The sequence below is a fragment of the Scaptodrosophila lebanonensis genome, unplaced genomic scaffold (genome assembly GCF_003285725.1).
Source record: "Scaptodrosophila lebanonensis strain 11010-0011.00,11010-0021.00 unplaced genomic scaffold, SlebRS2 tig00000024-arrow-pilon, whole genome shotgun sequence".
Classification (NCBI taxonomy): Eukaryota; Metazoa; Arthropoda; class Insecta; order Diptera; family Drosophilidae; genus Scaptodrosophila; species Scaptodrosophila lebanonensis.
The window spans coordinates 3,198,100-3,225,581 of record NW_022060538.1 but is presented as its reverse complement, the minus strand read 5'-3'; the positions used below and the strand labels follow the sequence as shown (position 1 = coordinate 3,225,581).

Sequence of the window (27,482 nt, the reverse complement as noted above, 5' to 3'; positions counted from 1 at the left end):
ATGCGGTTTATGGATTTTGTCTAGGTGGCAACATAGTGACTTACTACACTGGTATAAATCGATTAGAAGGGTAGATATAAAAAGTCATCGATATCTTTATCCCTAGTCGTGCTGGGAAAAGTCTGGTGCGTAGAAACAAATAAAATTTTTGTTCGCGAAAAAATTAACCGGAATTCGGGACATTGTAATTACTGCGCTGCATTCTGTTCGTACTTTCGATTTGTATTCGAAATAAATGTTTAATTAGTTCGCAAATGTTGGTGCTGCGGCGGCCTGAAACCTAACCCAACAACAGTGAGCGAGACAAGCGTAAAGGTGAGCGTAAATATATACATATGTACGTATGTTCATATATTATTATGTATAATTCGTACATAATACAATTGACCAAAAGCTATGCTTAGATATGAAAAACACTGCCTGTGCACAATTAATTCACTATTGATTTTGCTGTTGCTAATGGCACCGTGTGGGCGGTTGGCTTGCGCTACTGCACTCTTGTTGCGTACAACAGGTGAACTCTGTTGACGTTAAAGCGATGCAGTGTTGCCATGCATAAACATATACATATGTAATTGTATTTTCCTTGACTATGGAATAATTAAATTGCATTCGAATACATGTCAATTGGCTTGCACAAATTTTCGTATATACTTATTTCTATATGTTTGAATGCATGTTAGTAAATGATAAGTATTTGTTTTGCGTCACTCGAAAATCATCTGGGTGCTCTTAACATAACACTGTTATGTATATTAACAGTCGCTGTTATTTATCCCAGTACTCGCTTTGTTGGCTCGTTCTTTCAATTTCTGATTTATTTCTCACATTTGATTCAGCCCAAGCGGTTCTTGTATGTTCGTGCGGCAAGTCGTGTGTATGAGAGAGCACGAGAAGCAATACACATTTACATGTGCATAGTTTCGTGTAAATAATTTTGTTAACTTACAAAAACATATAGTTTATAGTAATATATTTTGATAAAATAAACCACGTTCCGATTAAGATTCGGTAGTTCTTCGCCGTTTGCAGAAAGAGAGAAATTAAGTGTAGTGGACTCCGAAATTGTGTGTGTGCGTATTGGTGTGATTTATAAATAAAACAGCAAATACATAACAAAAAATTAAAAGTAAGAAGAAGTCCAACAGCAACAAATGTCGGTAGTCAGCGAGTAAAAAAAAACCTGCACGCGTTTGTATTTGCGCTATTCTTTTCTTGTGTGTTTGTTTGTTAGCGTGGTGGGGCCTGCCGCCGCATCGACAGACGGTCATCAATACATTCATACCCAGCTATATACATACTCGTACACACTTGCTTACATGTTTATACCTCTGGGGCTGCTTGTATCAAAGGTAAATATAAATGAGCAATACCAACAAGTACATTTGTGAAACTTTCCTTGCGTGGGTGCCCCTACATAATATTCGATGCACTTGCACGCTTTTGTGCAGGACTACTCTATATGTATGTATATATGTGTGTGTGGACAACTTTTGTTGGCAACTTACAGAGTTAGTTCTGCTTTAAAGTAATTCATATTTGTATTCCTAATACTTGAACACATAGATATGTATATATGTATGTATCTTATTGACTGCAAAAGGTAGCTTTACTTACATATGTATGTACATACCTACATACATATTATGTATGAGTATGTTTTTGAATTGGCTGTGCACACACATCTGGATGGACATACAAAATCATGTGTTTCCACTTGGGTCTTTTGCTGTTGTTGTGTTGTCGTCTTTCATTGTAGATTCCTGGAAAAATCATAAAAACAAAAGCAAAAGAATTTCGACTGCAATAGCATGAACAGGAACAACAACACGATCATCACTCTCCCTCGCGTACACATGCATACATACATGCAAGCTTGCATATGTATGCATGCATGAATGTATGTATACATTCTCACACATGTATTTTACTTCTGTGCCCTGATCGAAGAACTACTCTTTATCGCGCTACATTCTCTCCGTGCTGCGTTTACGCGGTCTTGGCGGGCTGGTTCACCTTCTTCCCAAGTCAGAAAAATTAATGGTTTTGTAGGACGTTGTCACCTTGTCCATCTGTGCCTAGAGATATAATGTATCAGTCCGGTTTTGGGATATGTACATATGCGTGTACATGTATTCTTTGCCGTTCGTACGCTATAAATATGTATGTGTGTATAGTGTGTGTATGTGCATTATCAATGCATGATAGTAGAAATACAGTTATTACACTGAAAAGCGATTGTACTGCTTGTGGGGCACCTTGTTATCAAAGCGCCCAAATGGATCAGTACAAACGCGGTCGACTGCGCATTGAAGCTCTAAAGTGTAGTGCCGAGTGCAGCGTTGGTGGCCAATAAATGTTAAAACAACAAAATAAAAAAGCAGTGGCAGCAAAATTACTCAACCAAGGGAAAGGTTAACAATTGAATTTTCCAGTAAGGATATTGTTTTATAAGGATTGCAGCAGAATATATAGATGTATGTATGTACATACATACATATGTATGTACATACATATTAGTATTTTGTAAACACCGGCCTGCACATTTTGCATTTCTATTTAGGAGAGAAGCTAAGGCAAGCTTACTTTTAAGTTAACTTTACTTGAGAAAGAATATTAAAACTGTTAGAATTATGCTCATAATTTTTCTACTTTAGTTTTGCTTAACGCAAATATTTTTTCTGGGCTTTAACGGTTTCTAGTTAATTGAGCACAATCTTTTTATAATTTTATATCTGTGCAGCCAACTGTCTCCCAACCCTCTAAGGTATTTTCTATAATCATACATATGTATATACATACATATCTATATACAATGTACATGTGTAAAAAATGTACTGTGTACTAATGTATTTATTTGTTTGTTTATATTTATTTTATTGCATTCCCGCTAATGTAGATAACTTTTCAAGATTTCTTGGCGTATACATACATATATATTTGTTTATACATACATACATATACCTATCTAAACTTTTGCGGTACTTTTTGAAAAAGTGAAAATTTATAGCTGTATACTTATACATACATACACACGTAGGTATATGAAGATACATATGTATATGTACATAAATGAGTGTATCAGGCGAATTTAGTACATACGCCTATTTATGAATTTGCTATATTGAGGCGAACTGTTGACCATTATGTATCCGTTTTTGTTTCTTTATAAAACATAATATTCCTACGCTTCTAAAATGGTATAATTCATATGCACATCTGGTTCAGACACTAGCTGCGACCACTCGATAAATAGCTCTAATCTGGCCATTTCCCTTGGCAATTTTATTTGCTGTTCATGTTAATCATAAGCTAAAAATGCAATTTGGCATTTTGTTGTTTAGTATACAGACAGACTGCTCAGCTTTGTGTGGGAAGTTGCCGCGAGTGTATGGCTCTCTTATGGATATTACTGATTCCTACACAAACAGAGTATCACGCTTGTATATTATGTATGGTATGTATGTATACATACACGTACCTATGTATGTAATTTTAAAATTGTATAAATGGGAATTTACAGCGTGTGCTCTATTCTTTGAATACAAATGAAATAATATTTTTGTGCAAAAGGAAATAAGGGCTATACCCATCGAGTTTTATCAAATTTGCATCAAAATTTTGTTATTGCTATACAAAGTACTTCACTTGATACGAGCATTAAGGAAGGATTTTATAATTAGACAAATTGGTGATGCTTTCACATAATTGGAATGAACCAATCAGAGACCAAACGCTTTGTATTTTAATTTTCGTAGAATTATTCAACGACGTCAATGCAAAACATGTCTTCATGACGTCTTCATACTCTTGGCCGTAAGAGGCGTTACGTTTGAAAACGTAAAGCTAAAAAATAAGAAACTAGATGTTGCGCTTTGTGCTGTCCATGTTATTATTTATTTTGTTTCGTTTGTTTACTTTGTCTGACAACGCTGACCCTCTTTCCGCCTCTCTCTCCCTCGCCATATACCGACCAACAATTCTGGCACGTTTTTAACCCATTAACGTCACAACGCCCGGTGCTGAAACTCTTTTATAAATGCCGTTGATTGTGGTGGAGTGCCTATCCCAAAACGACCCTCCGGTTGACATTCATATTTTTTGTTTGCAAAATCGAGTGTTTCATTTCATAATATAGTATCAGAGCGAATAAATAGTCTTATTTATCCCACCCTACTATATACCAGAATTGCTCTTGCAGTACGGGTTTAATATTGGAATGGTTTGGACTTTTTTTTACAAAATACTTCGTCATACTATCGGCTATCGCATTTTCCTATTACTATTATTTGCTAAGTTTTATTATCAATATATGTGTTTACATTTTGTGGTTGTGGTCTGTGCGAACCATTCAATTTTGCTGAATACAAAAATAAAATTTGCCCTATTTAGATTGACCAAAACCCCCATATGTATTTAATGACCCTTTTGTTTGATAAATTTGTATGTATATACCGCGCATATGAATTAGTTTTTTCAGTTTGTTGCTCGACTTAATAATAGATTGTGTTGTTGTTTGCTCGAAACTAATTATTCCATGTGAAATCTGTTTGCGGAAAGTTGTACCTTATTTGCATAGTTTTAGCATTAGCTCGTTCACAGAAATAGTTTAGTTTTCCTAACCACAATATAAACTACGCAAGTTCAACGATTTATATCAAGTCTAGTAACAGGTTAATTTCAGAAACCAAATATTTATGATTGCAGTAGAGATGGGTATGGGCAGAATTTTTTCGGAAGAGATACATATTTAACTTTAAAAACCAGCACGAACGCTCACGACTTAAATTTAGCGGTACATATAATCATCCCATTAAGTAATCGTCAATTTTTATACTCTGTACATCAAATGTACAAGAGTATATTAGGTTTGCGGGAGGTGAATAATGTAACAGGAGAAGGAGGCGTGGCAGACCCCACAAAGTATATGTATATTCTTGATCAGTATGGCAAGACGAGTCGATCTGTATGATCGCTTAGATCTCAGAGACTAAGAGCTAGAGACACCAAATTTTTCACAAAGATGCCTTATGTGTGTACTCTATACGAGTTTGTTTTCTTTCTTTGATTTTCCCCCACTTTCCCCCTATGGGGGTTTCTCTGTAACGTCATTCGTATAATCGTCTATACCTCAGAGACTATAAGACCTAAAATTGACATTAAATTTGAAGTCCAAGATGCCTTATGTGAATACCCGCAGCTGTTGTTGATGTTGCTTTGGTTGACTGCAAACATGCTCACACAGACACGAATAGACATGCACACTCACAGATCGAATACCGAAAGAGGTAAAATGGATCAAATTTTTTTTTAAATTTTCTTAATTTTTTAATTTTTCTTATTATTCTAAACATATGTACGGAGTATTTCAAAGTCGGGACACCCGACTTAAGCTTCTCTACTTGTTATATCTATCTATTATATATAGTTTTAGATGTGCTTTTTGAAAAGAAAGTGAGTTTTTTCGTGCTATTCTGGTTTTTTTCTTGATTGCCCCTCGTGTTTTACGTGCCTTTTGGACACGATTTGGGATTGTAACAAGTGCCAGGATTGAAAACATGATATCTGCTGTGATGTTGTATACTATTTTATAGACTATGGCTATATACATATATTACATATATTCGCAAACGTTTGCATCTAACAGATAAGAAGGGTAGTTAGCTCACGCGTGTCTTAAATTCAAGTACATACATGCAATATCCTTATTCCAATTCCGTTTTATGTGACGATATATTGTGATAAAATATCAAATAGGTCTTTACATTGTTTCAATTATTTATTGTGAACTAACCTGCGAACATCTAACTAGTATTAGAATTTACGTTTGGCTATCAAAGTCCGAAGTCAACTCGAGCGACTCAAATCTATCTACTCAGATTAAATTTATGGCAATTCCATAAGAAAAAAATAAACAAACACAGTGTCGTTGGCGAATGGCGTCTGCTTCGATGTTATACGAGAGGTACGAGTACACAGGTACGACTTCGCATAGTTTGGTGTTGCATTGCACTTAAAAACTGTTGCACACAACTCAAGGTTACGTGTTGTGGGAACCATTTCTTCCGAAAACTACCAAGTTATTTCGCTCAGGCTAAGGTCGTTTTATCATTTGAGTAACCTAAGGGTATATAGTCCATAATGACTTTTATATATGCTTTATTATAATGGTTTGTTTTCACTTCCCGAGATTTTTTGCAACTACAAAACTATAATACATTTACAGTAACTTTTGTTAGCTTTTCAGTAGTTTTCTACATACATGCACAAGTTCATTTAACCGTGCTCCATAAAAAAGTGCAACCTTCTTCAGACTTTTTGGCCTGACTTTGCATATTAGGCAGCTAATTATAAAATTCTGAAACCTTGAACTACTGAGCTAAACAATGAAAATGAAGAACAAATAATCGAGTGTAGAAGCCTGCTTAGAGAAATCAACATACTACTTGGGAAGCAAGTCAAGCAAAGGAACAGACAGACAGGCAGAGAGAAGAAATGACTAACGATCACAGTTACCTGCGGTTGCACTTGCCTGGCCACATCTTCGTGATGGTGATGCTTACTGAAACGTACATCCGATTGGTGGCTCCAGAGTATATTCTAGTTTTCTTCTTATGTTATAGCTGTTTCTTGTTTGTTGTGTATCTGTGTGTCAGTCATCAGATCTTTATCTAATGTTGTTGCCGTTGTAGGCTCTTCTTTTTGTTTTCTTTTGGGCCAGCGTGCCCGGTTTCCCGCTCTAACCAGCCGCTTAAATTTGTTCTTCGCATTTAGTCTGTTCTCTCCCTCTTGTTGATTTTTTCCGGGGAACTACGAAAATTAGCGTATCGACCACTAAAGTAAACATGGTGCGTCTTTGTTTATTTTACGGTCACGTTTTAGTATTTACCTCCAAAGCAACGTAGTCTCTGGGACAATGTCGCAGTTCCTGCATGTAGAAGAGGAGCGGAGCTAAGTCTAAGCCTCTAGCCTTCATGCAATGCATAAATTCTGTAACACAAGTGTACGGTGAATTGAATTCTCCTGATTAAAGCTTGCTATTCACTATTATAATCATTTTCCATAAAATAATAAACGAATATGATCTTATACTATTAAGTGTATTTCATTAAAGTGTAAGCTTATAGAGAATGGCGACAGAAGGGCAGGTTTCTCGTGGGTTTACACATTGAGCTGCCGCCTAATACAATAAACACAGATATTGGCGTCTCCTACGGATTTGGTTCGGCGGCTGTCTCACTAGTTTTCTCCGTGGTCTATTATGATGTAAACTTAAAATAATTACAATTATTAGATGGCGACAAAAGAAACGGTTGAAAAGTCATCGAGTAGTAATATTCGGAATGTGAAATGAAACAAGTTTTCACACTAACCATTAAAAATAATTCTTATGTGGCTGCCATGCTACGAGTACCAAGCAATATCTGCTCATAAGGAAAATATTTCAACTTTCCGAAATGGTTCATGGTTTTGCAAGTGTTGTAGGCGCTTATGAAATGATAATTAAAGAAGTGAAAAGGGCAAAACTTGAAATAACTGCGTGGGGGGAGAGTGATTTAGATTAAAGTCTTTGAGGACAAATATAAGGAAAGAGGGATTAAGAGCATTGAGAAACAATAATTTTTTTTTTTTAATAACCGAAGTTGGAAAGCGTTCTTTTCGTAACTCCTCCCATTCTTCCGATTCATTATTTACTGAATATCTCCATTCATTGGCAATTTAATTCGAATAATACATAACATGTATGAATGTGCATTAAATATAAAACATTTCATTAATGCTTTGTGATTAACCGATATATGTGATTAAAATTATTTCTCATTACATCATTTTCATACTGAATTTGTTGTCTGCTTCCATTGGTCCCTAGGAATGTGAACTAACTTGAGTTACCGTAGCTAGAGTATCACTTACAATATTTCTTAAACTAAATACATAATTAAACATATGCCTATGTATTTTATTTATAGTTTTTCAAACCGTAATCTTGTTGATTAATTCATACTAAATATTGCGTGCGTTCATTTTATGGATGGCTCATTTGCTTTTGGATACTTGCCGAAGAAAGGCCAAGACATAAACTCATTACCGCGTTCCAAGCACAGGCCACCGAATACATTGTAACATGCTTTAAAAAAACCGCCAATACCACAATAAACAAACATCAAAATCGCGATTCATTTGACTAAGCCTTACCATCATTGCCCTGATCGTCATCTACATACGCTAGCGCTCGCACTCCCGCTCACATCCATTCACCCAGCATCCACAACAAACCCAATCAATATGAGTTTGTGGAAACGCATTTCGAGCCATGCCGATTGTGAGCAACGCATGGCAGCTTACTACGATGAGAAAGGGCTGCTCGACTTGCGTCTGTCTCTGGCGCCCTGGATTGAAGACAGAATAATGTGAGTAGAGTGGGAATGTTACAGAAACTTCAGGCTTTATAACACTATGCAATGAAAATGTGAACCAAATTTTTATCGTACGTAAAGAAACTTTATGCATTTGTCAATTTGCATCAATAAAGCAAGAATATGTAATAGCTGTTAACTTTTTTATTTAGTCTGGAGACTTCTATTTATAATTTGTTGTACGGTGTAGTTAACATCTAGCGCCAAGTTTACGAACTCGCATGCTGATGTTGACTTCAGATGAACTCATTAGGCATGCAAAACAACGTCGCGTCTGATGCCGTATTAATGGCTGAATCAGTTATGTAAATGAAATGCCAATGAAATTATATGTGTATATGTAGAAATTACACAGGTTAAATATTCCTTATAATTTCTTCCCGTTGTCTTGTTCGTAGGTCAGAGCAGCTAACACCGAGCTCCACCGATCAGTACGAGCGTATCGCTTTAAAGTTCAACGAAGATCTTCAACAGAAATTACTGTCGACTCGCACGTCCAGTGACCAAACCCTTAAGTATCGCATAGTTGAGCTCTGCGCGCTTATCCAACGAACGCCCGCCGTTGAATTGTACACTTACCTACGTAGCGGTCTGCAAAAGGAGCTGCAGTTAGCCGCTGAGAAGACCGTAGTTTCTACGGGTTGCCAATCATCGATGCCGCTAAATCCGTACATGAACATGAACAACACAGCGGCCGGCCTGGCCATGGGCAGTGCATACATGGACACCAGTGAGGGATTGGGTGCTGTTGTCGCCCCTGGTGTAGTGGCACCCGGTGTTGTGGGACCCGGTGTAAGTGAGGTTATGCACAATGGCAGCGTCACACCTATGCCGGTCAGACCCAAAATTGAACTGTACAACGTTACCGTTGAAATACAGCGCTCTTTTAACGATTTCATGCAATGCGTTAAGGCGCTAAACATGCTATCCCAAAGCTATCATTATGTACTGAATCAACATAACAATCCCGATGCAGAGGCTACGTTTAAGCGCTGCATCGAGGAGAAGGGCAACATAGTGGCTCTGCTACGACGATCTTTTATGTGCTATGAGTTTCTGCAGGATCTGGTCATTACAGAACTGAAGAATTGGCGACGACAACAGGCGCTGGCCGGCAATGGTGCGCCTTTTAATGAAACAACGCTAGATGAAATACAACGTTGCTTTGAGCAGCTGGAAGTGTTCGTCACTCAGCTTCTTTCCGCCGTTAAAGAAACAATTGCCGTGCGCCTGATGAATGCCGAAGATATTGAATTAACTCAATTGCTAGAGCAGATTCAGTGTGCGCAGAAAAATCTCGTCTGTTCGGCCTTTATCGTTGATAAACAACCACCGCAAGTTATGAAAACGAACACCAGATTTGCAGCCTCAGTTCGCTGGTTGCTGGGCTCGCAATTGGGCCTACATATGAATCCACCTACAGTCGAGTGCATCATCATGTCGGGTAGGAATATAATTTTGTACTTACTTCAGTTGATTTTAAAATAAGTTGTTCTTGATTGTTACAGAGTTACAGGCACAACGCTTTGTTTCCAAACGGACACATGAAGGCTCCAATTGCAATTTGGGTGGGCAATCCTCGGGCGAAATCCAAAACTGTGCCAGTGCTATGGAGTATCAACAGAATACACACGTTTTTTCTGCCGGCTTTAGAAACATGCAGTTAAAGAAAATAAAACGCGCTGAGAAGAAAGGCACGGAAAGCGTCATGGATGAAAAGTTCGCTTTGTGCTTTTTTGCAACAACAACTGTCAACGATTATCAGATACACGTGTGGACATTATCACTGCCTGTGGTGGTAATTGTGCACGGCAACCAAGAGCCACAGTCTTGGGCCACTATCACGTGGGACAATGCCTTTGCGGACATTGTACGGGATCCCTTTGTGGTGACAGATCGAGTCACTTGGGCCCAACTTTCCATCGCTTTAAACACCAAATTCGGATCAACAACACAGCGCGCCCTGACTGGCGAGAATTTGGATTTTCTCTGTGAGTGCCACTGCGTTACTTGCATAGCCTATTCTAAAAATTGTTACTATATCTTGATATATACTTCATTAGATGAAAAATTGCAGCGCGATAACGTGGCGGGCGAATATATATCTTGGAACCAGTTTTGTAAGGAGCCGCTTCCGGATCGCAATTTTACATTTTGGGACTGGTTCTTTGCCATCATGAAATTAACTAAAGATCATTTACTCAGCATGTGGAAGGCCGGCCGCATTACAGGCTTTATTAATAGAGCTAAGGCTCAAAATGATCTCATGCAAGCTACCACCGGCATAGGCACATTTCTTGTACGCTTTTCCGACAGTGAATTGGGTAAGTCTGATGGTTTGTCTCACTGATTAAAGAGAAATTCACCGATAATTAATTTTTAAGGTGGCGTGACCATAGCCTACGTTAACCAGTATGGTACAGTGACCATGGTATCGCCCTGGATTGCTCGCGATTTGCAAATAATTAACTTGGCAGATCGTATACGTGACTTGGATGCGCTGCGTTGTTTACATCCTACAGATGTTAATGTTCAGCCGTTGGATCGCGATTCTGCCTTCGGCGAATTCTACACAACCCGCGATGGTATATACAGTGTTAAGTCATTAGCGCTCTTTTTTCAAAAAATAGTTGCTTTGGTTTAGTTTCAATATTCACGTATGGCACTATACAGCATTAGTAAGCATCGGTAGAAAGAAATTTCTTTTATTATATTTAAAGATTAGTGGATTTTCAAAAATATAATTCACCTTTGCTTGAAGGAATTATTCATTTAGGATTATTGTTCCCTTCTCTTGCCTCTGGATTGGCATTAGTTTGTTTAGAATATTCAATTTAAATCTTCATTATTTTATTTAAGATCTGTCTCCTAGGTTTGACAATTATTAAATTTTTATAACTTTCTTAAGTTTGTAATCATACTTCTTGTCATGATTTTGCGGCGTGATTTGAACCGAGTACCCTCGAGGAACGAAATCACATTGTGGGGTTAAGCTATGTCAGGCCTTAGAACATTCAATTGAACTAATTTAAAAAGTATGGAACTTTGAAGTGGGTTATAATTGACCTAGGCCGAGCATACAGGGTGCGCCATCTTTTATGTCGGCATGCAAACACTGAATAGCCTTGTCATTAGTGAACCGATTGACTTGAGTAGACCAGTGTTGAAAACCTCAGTTCAAGAAATTGTACAGAACCAAATTAAATACAAATATGTCATACTTGAAAATCGGTTGTTTATTTTCAAAGATATTCAACGCCCACACACCGACATAAAAGATGGCGCACCCTGTATTTTGGGCGCTGTGCCTGCTTTTGTTGACATCTTGTAATGTTTATATTTTTTACTTTTTCAGAGGAAAAACCTCGGAGCGATGGCTACGTACGTACCAGCGTGCACGTGCGTACTGGCGATGACACTGGCTCCATCAGTGGTACACCCCACCATCCCATGCAGTCGCCACATCAGGACAGCATGTCGATGCCAAAGTAAGTTTTTCACGGCCGTACACCCGCATTATATTTTGTCAATTAACTAAATTTTACCTAGCACTTCAGCACATTTGCTACAAGTAACCCCCTAGTACATTCGCAGTCGCTGAAGTCTATTTTCTGTTGTTTATTTTGCTAGAATTATTATTTTTATTGAAATTGAAAGGATCCCCGAGTTTAATTAGATTGCAATACTTTGAACTTTGTTAAAGCCTAGTGCTCATACCTACAACTTTTGTTTCCACTGACTAATCCCAACTAATGAATATCCGATACTAATATGTGTTGCTTCGCAATAGTTTAAATATGTATTTGAGCTAACTCTTTCTATTACAAGAACTTATTCTATTTGTATTTTTTATATTTTTACTTTTACGTCTTGTTTAAACCGCGTATTGTCGTCAGCCTCTCACCGATTGGGGGAGTCGTGTGGCCAACCACGGATGATTCTGATTCAGATGATAGCTTGGTGGCTGAAACTATCGAGAGTATTGTCATGAATACCCCGCTAGATCATCCACTAGTGTGTCAGATCAGTAATACGATATTCAATGTGTGCAAAGAGCGGGAACGGGTGATGGACACTGACCAGATACAGTACGCTGATCATTACGGAGAAAATGCCTGTACATCACCTTTCAATCAGACGGTTCTAAATCAATAAAGGAGAGGGAGAATTTTCTTGAGTGTGTTGTGCTGCTTTTCTGAGGTACAACACCTATCCTATCATTAATGTGTATATATCGTAGTACGGATTTAACAAATTCGATGTGATCTGTGGGTGCACTATTAACTCTTCACATGTCAATACTCGTTATATACTCGTATTCGTACTCGTATGTGTTGCAAACATACCCATTACATAAGATGTCCAGCAGATCTAACATCATTCGAAGCTTTCATTTTTGTACGCCCAAATCAATGGTCATATTCATTGCACCCAACGCCACAGCATCACATCACCCGCCTCTCTCCACCCGCCACTCGTCACTCGCCAAACGCCATCCATTAGATGAAATATTTCTAACTAATTTTCAAAGCCCTCTAGGGTCGTAACGCACAGGGAACACAAGCGGACATTCGCTTTAAATTTTATTTAAATTTTTGTCTTGTCTTTCTCTTTGTCACATTTGGTACTTCAAAGTATTGCCTTCTTCTTGAACTTCTCGGCAGCAAAATTACGTATATCTTGAAAAACATATTGATGCTAACACATTGTATTTCTATTTTTGATTCTTTACAATTGTCACAGCTTACAGAATAGCACCATCATGCACCTGTAAATGCTTGTAGGCTGGCTTACTAAGAAAGAACGACGCAGACCTTTAAACGAATATATTGTTAACGCAGGGGCTAATTTCAAACAAAACTATAAAATACTTTTACCGTGTATTGCATGCATTTATAATTCGTGTTAATTGTTGTTACATATTTGCGTAATTACATAAATTGATATGTGCATGTGCACTTCTTTAAATGAGCGGGGTTTTACAATTTGGAACGATTTAAAACGATTGCAGTACGGACTGGAGAATACTTCAGGGGAACACATAATACATTATATAGTACATCACAATACAAGAACTCATTGTAAAGAGAGACCACCGAACTTTGCAGTAAAAAAGCTTACTAGATATTATATACTATATATTTGTAAAATTGCACACATCAATCCGTTTTTGCTTCTCTTCCCACCTCTTTCATCGCTGTAATTTATGCCCGCATGTTAATAACTTCAACCTTATTTACATCATATTCACATATTTACGGCATAAGATTTTGTTTATTTATCCACAATTACGATTATTTTTTCTCTCTTTTATTTTCGCCTTTTTAGTGGTGATTTTGGAATGACGGATTTTGATTCAATTTCGAACTTTGACGTATACAAAATTTAAAAGAAATGAAATATATATATATATATATATATAAATATATATATGTATATATAAATAAATATATAATAAATAAATATTAATGTATTCATAAATAAATATGTTACAATGATACACAAACACAACACGTCGGACGTCCAATGTGCAGATGATAAACGCCTTCAAGTTACGACGCTACCCTGATCTTTGTGAATTTATTTTTGCATCATCTTACTTTGTTTGCATAGTTTAAATTTATTAATTGATGTTGGAATTTGTTCTTCTGGCATGTTCTGCGGTATGTATTCAACTAGAATTTTAATTTCTGTTGTTTCTGTTTTCGATATGAACTATATATTTCTGGTTGTGACTACCGAGTTAATGTTAAAGATGTTTTAATTAGTCTTAAAAATAAGAACAATAAAGTTAAATAGTATTTACATACAAATACGCAACGTACAAACGAATTTATTCATATACATACACGTACATACATACGTACAAACAAACATACATGTATAATGTATTTTTAATGTGAACAACTATTGAGAGTGCTTATATAGATATGGTTATTAAACGGTTTTCAATGCCCAACGACTTGATTGATAGCTGAAATTGACAAGAGACGGTTAAAAAGATGAGTTAAAACTGACTGCTATATAAATATATACATAGGTAATGGAATTACTACGAATTTACGCGTTGATCAATGTGTTTTATGCTAGCATTCACTTGTAACTTATTCGCTTTGAAAAATGTTGTTAATATTATCGTATTACAGGGTCTGATATTTGTGTATTTATATGTGGTAGATAAACAAATTTATGAGAACATATACATACGTATACATATTATTGTTATGTAATTGTACTAAAGATTTGTTTCCGTTCTTCCCCCCTACAGCATATTTGTGCAATGCCATACACTATCCAACAACCACAACATCAACAACAACAACAATGCATGCAACATCTTGCAACATCTGAACACAACACTCCCACAGTTAGGACATAATTCCTATCTTTGATTTATTTGTTGTGTATGAAAGATCGGCATGTGTCCGTGTGTGTGCGCCTTGAAATTGATTTTAACTATGATAGCATTATAATGCCGATTCAGTTGTGCGTGATGGTTGAATATCAAAATTTGTTTTTTATGTTTAATTAAATACTTTGATTTACATTTCTTAGATTCTTTAAGTTAAAATGTTATATAATAATGTTACATTTAGTAAATTAGAACTTATTCAAACGACCAGCATATACAATTTGCTAAAAACAAATTCTAAGTTTCGATTTATATATGTAGTAGTATTTCTTTCTGTAAAAACCCTTTCATTGGCTTCCATGTAAACATAATTATGTTTTATTCATTTGAATTAGGAAAAAGCTTAAATTGCATTAGAAATGCTCCTTTTTCGTTTTTTTTTTTTAGTCATTATAACGATAAACGTGAGCTGTCAAAGAAAGATATTTTTTGTATTGCCTAACTATTAAAATATACACAAACTTTAAGAGTTTAAAATTAGATTAAGGTAAACGAGTTAATTAAACGACGAACTATTTTTTGTGTATTGAAACGTTCAAAAACGAGTTCTGTTCGACGAAACTAAATTTGATGTGTACGTGTAAAACATAAAGTGAACATACAAGTTTAAATGTTAAAATGTTATTTCCACGCACACATTCCTTTACATCTGACATACATATGTAAAGCTCCGTGCAGAAACTGATTATTGATTATCCACACTGATTAAATTAAATGGAGTGTTTTAAATGTAATTTTATTCTCATATCGCAACTAAAGGTTTAAATTCAATGGAGATAGATGTTGAAAACGAACTAAACATACATATTCTTGTCAAAATGGCCAATAAAGATTTATTTTAAAACCTATGCAACTGTAATTTTGTGATTTTATTAATCGGGAAGCTATTTAAAAACGCTCGTGAACTGCCGGCCGATGAGATCGTATTGTTGCGCGGCAACGCGATCTGGCTACACCAAATGGCGACAATGTAGCTGTCGGGTAAATATACATGTGGCAACTCTAACATGGCCACGCCACAGAGCTTTCTGTGATGGCATACCAGAGAGTAGAGCTGCAAAATAATCGATGTTGGCAGCATCGATCTTTTACGATTAATCGCTATTTTTTCAAAAATAAAATAGGTTAATCGTTAAGGAAGAAAAATTAAATTTTATTTTTAATGAGATCAATTTTATTAATTTAGCCATTGGTTTTTGTTTGTAAACAGCAACTGGTAACAATAAACAATAAACGGTTTTAAAGCGGCGTGTCTGTCAGAGGATGCATCCCGCCTTACTGAACATGCGTTCAGACGCAGTGGAGCATGCTGGAATGCACAAATACTTAAATTTTTAAAGTATTGCATCTCATGCATATGTGTCTGAAATTTGCAAAAATATAATTAGCAGTTAAGTTTTTATGTAGATACCACAAGTATTACCTTCCAGTATTCCAATGGTGGTGTGCCCTGCAACTCGTGAGGTTTTTCTAAGAATTGTCTCACTAATATTATACCATCTGCTTGCGGGGTTCTTGATTGTTTTTGTGCTATTTTGTCCTGCACAAATGCATAAATTTGCGATGTTTTAGTGCTTGGATAATCAGGATGTGTTGGTGGCTCTTCGATGTCGGGAGTCGGATTTCCGTATGAACTACAAGCTGCAATTTCATTTTTCAAAAAACCTGCTGCGTCGGCGGTGGAAGAATAACCGAACCCTTCTTTTTTAAATCTTGGGTCTAAAATCGTTGCAAGTTGAGTTACGTTTCGATTTTCAAAAGGTGCAAGGCGATGATTAACTCCATCTATCAAAGAGTTGTAGGTTTTTATTCCTTCCGCTGTCCTAAGTGCCAGTTTTGCATTGTGTAAGCAATGGTATAGATCAACTATAGTCGGAATTATTTCGGAAATTGTAACTGTGCTGCTCGAAGAGACCCGGGTGGTTGCAGTGTCAAAGGGCATAAACAAGCAAACTAAGTCCATTATATTTATGTCATCCGCAGTCAATGGATGAGGTGCTTTTAAAGTACTAAGAAGCACGGAAGAAATGTTACTGTTTAATTTTATAATTCTTTCCATCATCTTGAATGAGCTGTTCCATCTCGTGAGTACTTCCTGTATTAGGCTAAGGGGGTTTTCATCATTTTGGGCGGCTTTTAATTTTGCATATGCAATAGAACTGCTTTTAAAAAAGGTCACCTTTTCGCTTGCATCTTGATAATGTGCCTGTTATAAAATCTCGATCCAATACATCCTGAATTACAAGGTTTAGGCTATGTGCAAAGCATGGCAAATGCCTTTTCTTCAGAATTTCACAAACTTTTATCATATTTGCTGCATTGTCCGTAACAATAGTAGAAGTTTTATGTAAAATATTCCAATCCAATAGTACTGCACGCAAAGAGTCAGCTATGTTATTACTTGTGTGATCGGTATCAATATCAAGTTTGTTCGTTGATAAAACAGCTTCTCTTAATGCAAAGTAACTGTGACATAAAATTCATTCGCCCGCGATGGCCAACCATCCGTTGTCACGGTACAGTATTCTACGTTATTGAGGATCAGAACAAGTTTTTCTTTCATTTCGTTGTACATATTTTGTAGATTTCTCAAAGTTGTCCTACTGAGCAATATATACCTTGGATTAAGGTAATGAACGAAATCACGAAATCCACGATCTTCAACAATACGAAAGGGTTGCATATCGATGGCAATCATGCGGGTTAATGCTTTGTCAAGCTCCTTTTTATGCGCGGAATTGTTTTCATAATAATTGTTTGAACTGAAGAAAGTTCCCTTACACTTGCCACTTTTCTCCACGGACTCGTCAACTTCCTTGATATTATCTAAAAACAAAAATTAAATAGAAAATGTAAATAGTTGTACCGCTAAAGGGTTTACATACAACAAGAAAGGAATGCTAAAGTCGAGCAGGCTCAACTCTTAAATACCCTGTACCACCCCACAAAAAAGTAATTTAATTAATTAATTAATTAAATTAAATTAATTAACTAAATTAATTTAATTAATTAACTAAATATTAACTAATTAAATATAAAATATTCCATGCATGCATACATACATTTACATTTACATCAGAATCGTGCCTTATGCGTGTTTGTGTACTTGTACATATGTATGTATGTGTGCATTGGGCCTGGTTATATGGCTATAACTTTCTTTCCGATCATTTTATCATAATGAAACTTGGTATACGGATATATAATTACTAACCTAATGTGACTACCAAATTTTAGCTCAAAATTCCAAGAATTACGGGAGTTATAGAAAATCAGTAATAGGGGGGGAGTGGGGGGGCGGATCAGAAAAAATTAACAAACTCGTCCTTTCTCGGTCTCAGGAGAATCTGTATACCAAGTTTGGTTATTCTAGCTCTTATACTTTCGGAGATCCTTGCGTTCATACAGACAGACAGACAGACGGACAGACGGACAGACAGACGGACAGACGGACATGGCTATATCGACTCGGCTTGTCATGCTGATCAAGAATATATATACTTTGTGGGGTCTACCAAGCCTCCTTCTGTGTGTTCCATGTGCACTCGCACAAAACTAATATACCCTTGTACCCTTTGGGTACAGGGTATAAAAATATATCAATGTAAATAGTACACACACAATAATGCAATAATTAATTAAAACTAAGCTGCGTTTATGTGCACAGAAAACAAAAATCATGCGAAACAATCGTATTTATTTTGCACATATGTATATACAATAAGATAGAACGATACAGTCGAGCAAGCCCGACAGTAAAATAGCCTGTACTCTCCACAAAAAGGACAAATTAAAAAAAAAAAAAATTTAAAAAAAAATTTAATTATTAAAAAAATGAATGAATGAATTAATTAAATTAAATTAGAATACATGTTTATGTTCAGTTTAAACGGCATACATTTACATCACGTACCTATGCGTGTTTATATGCGTGTATGTATGCAGCACAAAGTTGAACCAAAGCAGCAACAACAACAACAGCTGCGGGCAGCGCTGCCGACAGAGCTGCAGGCAGCGCATGAGCAGCGATTTTACTTATGGCTATAACTTTCTTCAAAATTGACCTATCATGATGATTTGGCACACGGACACATTAGTACTAACTGGATGTACCTACCAAAATTGATTTCAAAATTCCGAGAATTACGGAAGTTATAAGAAAAAATACGAATTGCGGGGGAGTGGGGGGGGGGGGGGTGTATCAGAAAAAATAAACAAACTCGATCTGCCTAGGGCTTATAGGAACCTTGATACCAATTTTGGTTATCCTAGCTCTTGTACTTACTGAGATCCTTGCATACAGACAGACGGACAGATAGACAGACAGGCGGACATGGCTATATCGACTCGTCTTCTCATCCTGATCAAGAATATATATACTTTGTGGGGTCTGCCACGCCTCCTTCTGTGTGTTACATAGGCATACAGGCTATAAAAATGTGTGCAGCTTAGCACATAAAATATACGTGTACATACATACATATGTCACATGTCGGCGTGCCCCTCACTGCTTAACTAAATGAGGCATAAATTCTTATCTGATTTCAAAAATTTATCCATTTATCCGTTTCCCTCCTCTTCTCCAAGCCACCAACACACCAATCTAATCAAAAATATAAAAGAAAATGTAATGTATTGATTTATTCTCAACAAATAAAATCGATGCTTAACAAAAATGCTAAACATCGATTAAATCGATTCTGCATCGATTCATTTTGCAGCTCTACCAGAGAGAACAAGCAATGCGGACCTGCGTATTTGCATATATGCATTTTCTTTCCTCCATGGCTTCCTTATAGAAAAAGGTTATATAAAACGCATTTGTGCAATTGGCTCATTGTAACGGATTTCCTGGCTGCATTTAAAATATTCAAAATATATATTGTATTTAGTTATTAAATAGTAACTTAAAGATGAACACTCCAGCTAACAGGCTTAATACTTGGCTGTATCTACTACTACTTTAGTTATTACAAGTAATCTGAATAAACAAATACTTTTTTTTTTAAATTTAAACAAAAAGCACTGTGTTTTATTATTGCTAAATGAAAAATGTATTTGCACATTGTTTCGTCGCTTTGCATTAATCTCTAGTTCTACTCAGCTATCTCAATCAACTTTACGGTTATCCAAAATTATTTTGTGGAATTTTTTGATGTTTTCATCGGTAACCGCCTCTTTGGTGCGTCCACTGAGTGTATCGTCTTCGGTGCTCATTTCGCCCCGCTTAAATTTAGCAAACCACTTCTCAATGGTTGATTTTTCTAGTGCAAAGTCCGAATATTGTTTATCAAGCCAAGTCTTGGATTCAATAGTATTTTTTTTTCCAAAAAGCCATTCTTTATTTAGACACTTAATTCGTATTTAATCAATATTTTCAAACTATCAAAAGTTGCTTCACCTAAAATGCTATAACTTACAAACTAATAGTACGACAGTTGTCAAATTTATACACCGTTCTTTTGAAGATGATGGGTTAGCCTACAAACATTTCAGCCCACCTGTTAGGCATTACGGAAACAATACTGTTAAGAAGTAATTAGTGTCTTATGATGAAGTTGTAAGGCCCAACTGTTTTTTAAGCTAAGGGTAGAATGTTGTCTCGATAATTTTGCTGTAACATTCTCGCTTTTAAATTAAGCACAGAAAAGAGTATTTCCTATTTGTTGATTCTTCTGAATAATGATTACTATGTTATGACAGCCGTCATTTGGCTCTAGTTAGTAGTTAATTTATAATCTTCCGTGCTTGCCAATGCACAAATCCAACAAAACTTTTGCAAATTTTCAATTTCAGCGAATTTAATGACGTTATGCAGCGGAAATAAAATCGCGTCGTGCTTGCCTGGAGCTGTTTTTGTGCCAAGTCATTCAAGTTAATTTCTGTGTAGGAAATTCGAATTCAAATGTTTTTGCAGCCATTTCCTGGACATACTTACCTCCACGCTCCTTGCTTGCTTGTTTCGCTTTGTTTTTTTGTTGCTGTATGTAGCGGAAACATATGTCACGGCATTTCAGATTATCGCCAATAAAGTGGAGCTTGTCCAACTGAAACATTTTTGGCTTAAAGCTGCACTTGAATTTCGAGCTGGGCAATGCAAGTGGGTCGCACGAAGCGCTAGCGCTTAAATCGCATATTACCCTACTCGGCGTATACGCGATGCGCGTGCCATTTAATTTGATGGCGCACCCTTTAAGCACCAACAGTTAATTACGGCATTAAATTTTCATGTCGTATTAAATTCGAAGTGAACGCAACGAAGCGCAGTTGAAATAACTGCAATGCGGGCACTTCGTGCGCCTTTTGTCGCCTTTGCGCGCCTCATGGAAAAGAATGTAACGCTGCATCACTTATGCATAAGAACATTTTAACTTTTCGTTAGCCACTTTTGACTTGGGCACGTTTCGTGGGCTGCGACCAGGCTAGAGGCCAAGAGGTTGAAGTTCGGCACAAGAAGTGAAACGAGTGTTGCCGTTTGCCAGACTTGCCACAGCCAGAGCCAGAGCCTGTTTATCTTTGCGTGTGAATTTCGCCTTTTGGCAGCAGCGGCAAACTTGTCCTTTTTGTTGGGCCTGCCTCTGTTTTTTTCTTCTGTTGTTCGCAAGTACTAAAATCAAATCAGCGACAATGCCGCCACAATACCGTTAGTTGTTGCGCCTAGTTTCAGAGTTTCGTTGCATACATTAAGTGGTAAACTTTGAAAGATGTACGGGTATGAAACAGAAAGCTCAGAGTAGGGTAATACCTGCAGATGCCTGGTATTACCAAGCCACCACAGTCGATGCCCCAACCAAACATAATTTAATGAAATTCACGAAAAATGTCCATGTCCTCCAGCCCAAGAGCGCTTACATACGTTCCTGTACGTGCAGCTGTGCATTTTGGTCTTGTGCAAATGTTTTTAATAATTTATTGCATTTTGTTTGCTAAGCGCTTCAAAAGTTCCACAAGTTTTCAACATAAATTAAAAGATTAGATGCCGTTCTCCCCATGGGTAGACTACGATAAACGTTTCAAAGTTTAGGTAAAAACATACTACAAATACATAGTGTAGCACAGCTGCCATACGTTGATTTTCGGACAACAGCCTATAAATGAGACGTGTGAGGCTGACCAACAATTTAGTGTCGGTTAAACCTTTAGGCAGCAACACGCACTGAAATGCTTGAGGACGTAGCGCGTGCCTCTTTGCCATTGGCATCTATAAATCTTGCCTATTTTGCAATTTGTAAATCTCTCTGGCATCCTTTTCAATGCGGCTACGACAATAGCAGAAGGTAGAGCAGGGCATAAAAGAATCGAAATTCAAAAAGGTGTACAATGTGTCGACTCGTGCATCAAAATATAAAGAAATTACTTGTAAGTGCGGACTTAATTCAAAATCTGTACGATATTGTGAACTAAATGGGCTTAAAGTTGTCTGAAGTCATTATTTTATTAATTGTTTATCCGTACTTTGTACAACAGTAGACACCAAGAAGATTTGTAGATAATGAAATTGTTTAATAAGGGACAGAAAGCGAACCGGTGCACTATGGTCCAACAGCGGCATAAAATCGAAAAATTTCTGAAAATACTTTTGGGATATAAATACAATTTCAATAAATAGACACCCCAATTAGAACAAAACGTTTTTTTTTAGCTTTGTTGCAGCCCTGTTAATTTGGCACGCTCATGGACTTAGCTGATCGGTGACAGCCCTGGCATTTGAAAATTGGAGGAAACTTTTTGCCAACTTTCGCTTATCATGAAAGTAGTTCTATTTGTTTAAAAATAAAAGTATAAGTATGAAAAGCAAAGATCAAGGTATTTAGAATCAATATCTAAGCCATATCGTGACGTCATTGTATGTGTGTTCGTTTTATCCAGCATTTTGTGTGTGTCTATTTAGGAATGTATAACAAAAGTAATTGTGTTTTGTGGAGTTTTACTTTCGCAGAGCGCGTCAGAGCCTGGAGCCAACAATGTCAATGTCTTAACAAAAGTACACAGATTCATAATTATTAAGTCTCCTTTGCCCGTTTTTGCAGCATAACTCGTGTTTGGGCACGTAGAAATGATTGACATTTAGGGCACCAACATAGACTCAGAAAACGCATTTAGGCAGTATATATTGCAGAAAAGTAAACTGAAAGTCGTAGATGAACTTAATACTATGTTGATATCGGAAAATGTAAAAGCCTTCGCCAATTATATTAAAAACCACAAGCCGAGTTGTAATGAAACTCTATAGAAATTCAAAAAAACACGCGAATTGCTTTGCTTTTAACATGGTTGTAGAAGTTGATGGTCATTTTGAGTATTGATTAAAAACGCTACAGTCGAGCAATCCCGACAGTGAAATACCGTGTACCCAGACCAACTTCTGGCACTAAGTTATATGCGTCCTTAGCGGAGACAAAAGAAAGAAGAGCGAACTTGATGCTGCAGTTTGTTGGCATAGTATTGGACTGAAATTGTTTCGCTAATAACTTTTAGATGTTATTTAAAACAAAGCTAGATAGTTGTTAATAGAATCCGCGTGAAAAGTTTTGTTTATGTAGCTTTTGAAATGTGGACAGTATTGACAATATTCTGAATAGCAGGGAGAGGGGAGGGGGGAATATTAAAAAAATAAAATAAACTATTTTGTAAACTGAAATATATTGCACTGGAGGGAATTATAGGCCAATTCCTGTTTTGATACGGCAAAAAATACAAAAGTTAGTAAAAGTCGGCATATCGGTTATATGGCATCTATATGAATTAGTGGCCCAAACCAAACTTGGTATGTTGTCTTAGTGGGCCAAAATGGGGCAATTATCTTAATATTTCGAATTTTTGCCAAAAAATGTGGATTTGGAACCATAGTGCGGTGGACAAAAAATTTAGACCACAAAAATAGTAGACAAATGAAATGTTGCTGGCATAGTTATCGTCTGGTTCTTATATATGTTTGTATGTGTGTATCATTTGATTGCCACAAAAGGTCTTTCATGCTTCTTCCTGTCTGCTACGTACATTCGGCATTCTTAGTATTACACTATTCCACTCTTCGAGGTCAGGCTATGGAGGCTTAAAATATAGCATACTTTTCGGCTTGCATTTTATGAGATGGTTTATCGATGCCGAAATGGCCTTCAGTTCCTTCTTCGATTCGGTTTCAATCTTCTCAATCGTGTCAAAACAGTGGCCCCGAGTGATTTTTTTTTCAATTTATTAAATTAAAGTCAGTATGTGTATGTGTGTGTTGATCAATAAAAGTGTCAGTTCCTCTTCTTGTCTGTTGCGCGCATATTTTTAAATGAATTGTTTGTATAAATAAGAAATCGTGTTTTTTATTCTATTTGGATGGTATCGATAGATAAGTATATTTCTCATAGAAAATCTGACGATATGATTTTCATTCACTTTACTTTTGTATTTGATGCACGGTGCGGCGACGTGACTTGTATGTTTTTTCACACATTGTCCGACAGACTGTAGAAATGGCAAGGGACCTTCGACATTTGTTTTTAATTTGTAATGTGTTTTAAAAATGGATATTGGTACTAGTTATAGACGATTTTTTTTTAAGTCAACGAATGAGCCTTTATATAAATTCTTACAAAATGGATTAGGTTTTATTGGGTTCCGTGAATGAGCCAGCCACTAACATTTATGCAAGATTACACACATCCATGGCTAGTCGGCCATAGCACGCACGTGAAACTGATGTTTGAAAAACAGGGTTTGGCTTTATCGCATTTTTGGCGACACACTTACAAGAAAGTAATTTCGTTGTCGATTTCTCACTGATTTCACCAGACACCTTTAAGGCCATCAAATCGGATCCCACCCACCTTACAGCAGGGATCTGCTGCGCGGATAAAACACATTAAGCGCCATATCCTGTGCAAATTATTGTAATGGGGCTAACCAGCGCCGTCACACCCAGTAACTGTGCCCGAAAGTCGGAAGTTCCTGCCCAGTTCCAAGCACTTTGTTGTCAACAATTTCATATGCACGAATGCACCCATTAAACGATGTCACATACAACCGCCAAGCGAAAGACAAAGGCAACATTGTCAGCCATTGTCATTTGCTCGGTCTGTCTGCCTGCCTGTTGGGTTTATTCAACATGGACAAGCAAACAACCAAACAAATTAAAGTTTGTTGTTGTGGCTGGCCATGCATTAGATTTATGATACAACTTTAATGCAGGCAGCTTCTTCTGGCTAATGGGGGGATACGGTCAGGTGTGTGTGTAAAATTCCGTAATGTTGTTAATTAAGCAGACACAGGCAGCCTCGGTGTGGGTTCAGCTTCACGGACCTGCCTTTGCAACCTCGATGTGCAACTGTCACATCTGCAGTTGTTGTGGTGCCTTCCATTGTTACTACCGGAGAAAGGATTAAATTAAACTCCTAGACTCACATAACCACGATAACAAAACCCTCTTGACAAGTTCATGCTATTGAGAGAGGGCCGACTATTGCGAAGCTTTTGTTGTCGTCTTTTGTATCCCCCATATAGACGATATTTGAAACCTCAGACATACATATGCTTGCATATGCAGTTTATGCATAGATGGCCTCAACTATATTTTATATTTCCATAGTGATACAACAAATCCTTTTAGTTGATATCTTAATTATAAAGCTGTCATAGGAACCAAAAAGTATTGTCAGTGTCCACAAGAGACGACCTGTTAATTTTCAGACTAGATTGTTCTTTGTTAGTTGGCAGCTAAGCTGTATATCTTCAATATATCTGCTTGGTTATGCCGGAAATCGTTACCGAACGTCTTAAGTCATCAAACAAAAATGTGCTTAGTAAAAGGGGCAAAATATGTGTAATAGGCAGCGATATTCAATAATTTGCAGAAAGGCAACAGCCCTATTGTTTCGGCGGACAACGAGTGTATACGGAATTTTGGCTATACATTACGGATCCTTGGACTTTTTTTTTGAAATCCAAAAAAAGAAAATTCTGCTTAAACAATGTGACTATCGTTGAGTCAGTGGAGTATTTGGACGAATGGTGTAATACTCGTAAACAAACAATTTGAAAATAAATGGAAAGTGAATTTAAGTGCCTCAGTTAAAGGGCGTACATAAATATAAGAATACTAGTTTTTTGAAATTCTGGCACACAGTTATTGAAATACTAATTTAATTAAATTTTGATTTTTCAGATGAAGTGCCTCTTTGATTGTCTACGTATGCTTCGTGCAGGTTTTGTATTTTCCATTTTTTTTATCGAATTTATTATTGTCATACTACACTGTGCTTCCAGCTCATTGGGTAGCTGGGCACGTCTGCAAATCAATTTTGTTAAGTCCGCCGCTCAAGTTGCTTAAGCAAACGTCAGCCAGTCAGTTAGAATGCACAAATGTCCGAGCTACGAGCAGAGTCCGTGCAGCGAGAAAAATCAGACGACGCGTTGTCCAAATACTACGAGGGAGAGACTAAAAAAGCAATCGAACACAATGGTTTGTTGAGAAACGTTTCCACAAACAAAAACATAACACAATGTTTTAATAAGCAATAACTGACATCGTAAGTGTCTGGCTCAAGTACCGAGTACTGCACTTATGTGGACTTATACGAGTATACTCGTATGTATGTATGCACATATCCTCCATATATCCGCCGTTTTAACATGTCACTCGAAACTGCTTTTAGTGGGGACTCGGCGCAGGCTTCAAAGGACAAGGATTATCTTCAGTCTGTTGCTGTGCAGCAGTGGCTGCCAAATGCACTGATAAGTGCTCTTCATGATGTTCAAATTATATGGCGCAGTCGCATGTGTTCGAAGAGGACGCCATCAGGCCATCACCATTTTAAGCACATAATCAGACACACACGCACGTGTTCATTGTTGCACAGGCTATTAAGCACACTGGCATGGATATGCGAATGCATTTTTAATGCAGCGAGTGGAGCGGAAAAGGCTGCGAGTGTAAATAAAGCAAATGGGGGGTAAACACTTAAATATTTAGCTGTAAGTTCGTTCCAGTCCCATATGGCTAAGATACTTTGCGATAACTTTAAAGGAGGCTTGATATACATTTTTGTGATTTAACTTTTTACCTCAAATGAGAAAAGCAAACCGCAAACTTGTGGTTGCCAGCTTTCGCTTAAGCTTTTGCTGTTGCTTTGCCCCAAACTTAATTACAAGCCAATTAGCGCGAACAACTTTGCGACGCGGCAAAACTTTCCTTTCTGATCAGCCCTGCTCTGCCTGTGTCGTGTGCTGCCCTGCCTTGTCGGCATCTATAGAAGGCACTTTGATAAAGTCTCCAGCACTTTCTTTTTTTTTTTTTTTTTGAAAACTGTATTCTCTATATAGTAGGTATGTATGTGTCTAATGGGCCCATATTGATTGCCACTTGTCGGCACAGCCCCTGTCATGTGTAAGCGTAGCACATGGTGCTCATTTTCACGTAATTGTAAGTGTCTGCTGGCAGTGTTTCTGTTCTTCTGATCCTTCTGGGCTGCGGCGTGGTGGCGAAATTAAATCAGAGACAACCTCACTAATGTGGTTGGAAACAATAACGTGACTTGGGTGCCCAATTTAGGCAAATAATGTCATAAATTAACCTTGTCTCGGCCGCGCACTCGTGGCTAGCAGGACCAGCTGTTGATTAGGTGTGCAAATAGCAGCTTTGTGCATCATCGAGGGCAAGTCGC

At 37.2% G+C, this 27,482-nt stretch overlaps 1 protein-coding gene across 7 annotated transcripts; it reads left to right on the top strand.

Moving 5' to 3' along the window:
• The first annotated feature begins 126 nt into the window (after nt 1-126).
• LOC115621766 (signal transducer and transcription activator) lies at nt 127-15,677 on the top strand. 7 transcript variants are annotated; one of them, XM_030515500.1, is made up of 9 exons: nt 127-315; nt 7,971-8,411; nt 8,816-9,861; nt 9,926-10,741; nt 10,802-11,002; nt 11,773-11,905; nt 12,314-12,617; nt 13,746-14,080; nt 14,686-15,677. In XM_030515500.1, the coding sequence occupies exons 2-7, from the start codon at nt 8,287-8,289 to the stop codon at nt 12,570-12,572; spliced, it is 2,580 nt and encodes an 859-aa protein (XP_030371360.1). In that variant the 5' UTR covers nt 127-315; nt 7,971-8,286; the 3' UTR covers nt 12,573-12,617; nt 13,746-14,080; nt 14,686-15,677. The 7 variants fall into 7 exon arrangements, with proteins under 7 accessions (XP_030371360.1, XP_030371364.1, XP_030371365.1 ...); XM_030515501.1 differs by lacking the exon at nt 127-315 and having other exon boundaries at nt 8,287-8,411; nt 9,926-10,408; nt 10,481-10,741; XM_030515504.1 differs by lacking the exon at nt 7,971-8,411 and having other exon boundaries at nt 128-315.
• The last annotated feature ends 11,805 nt before the right edge of the window (nt 15,678-27,482 follow it).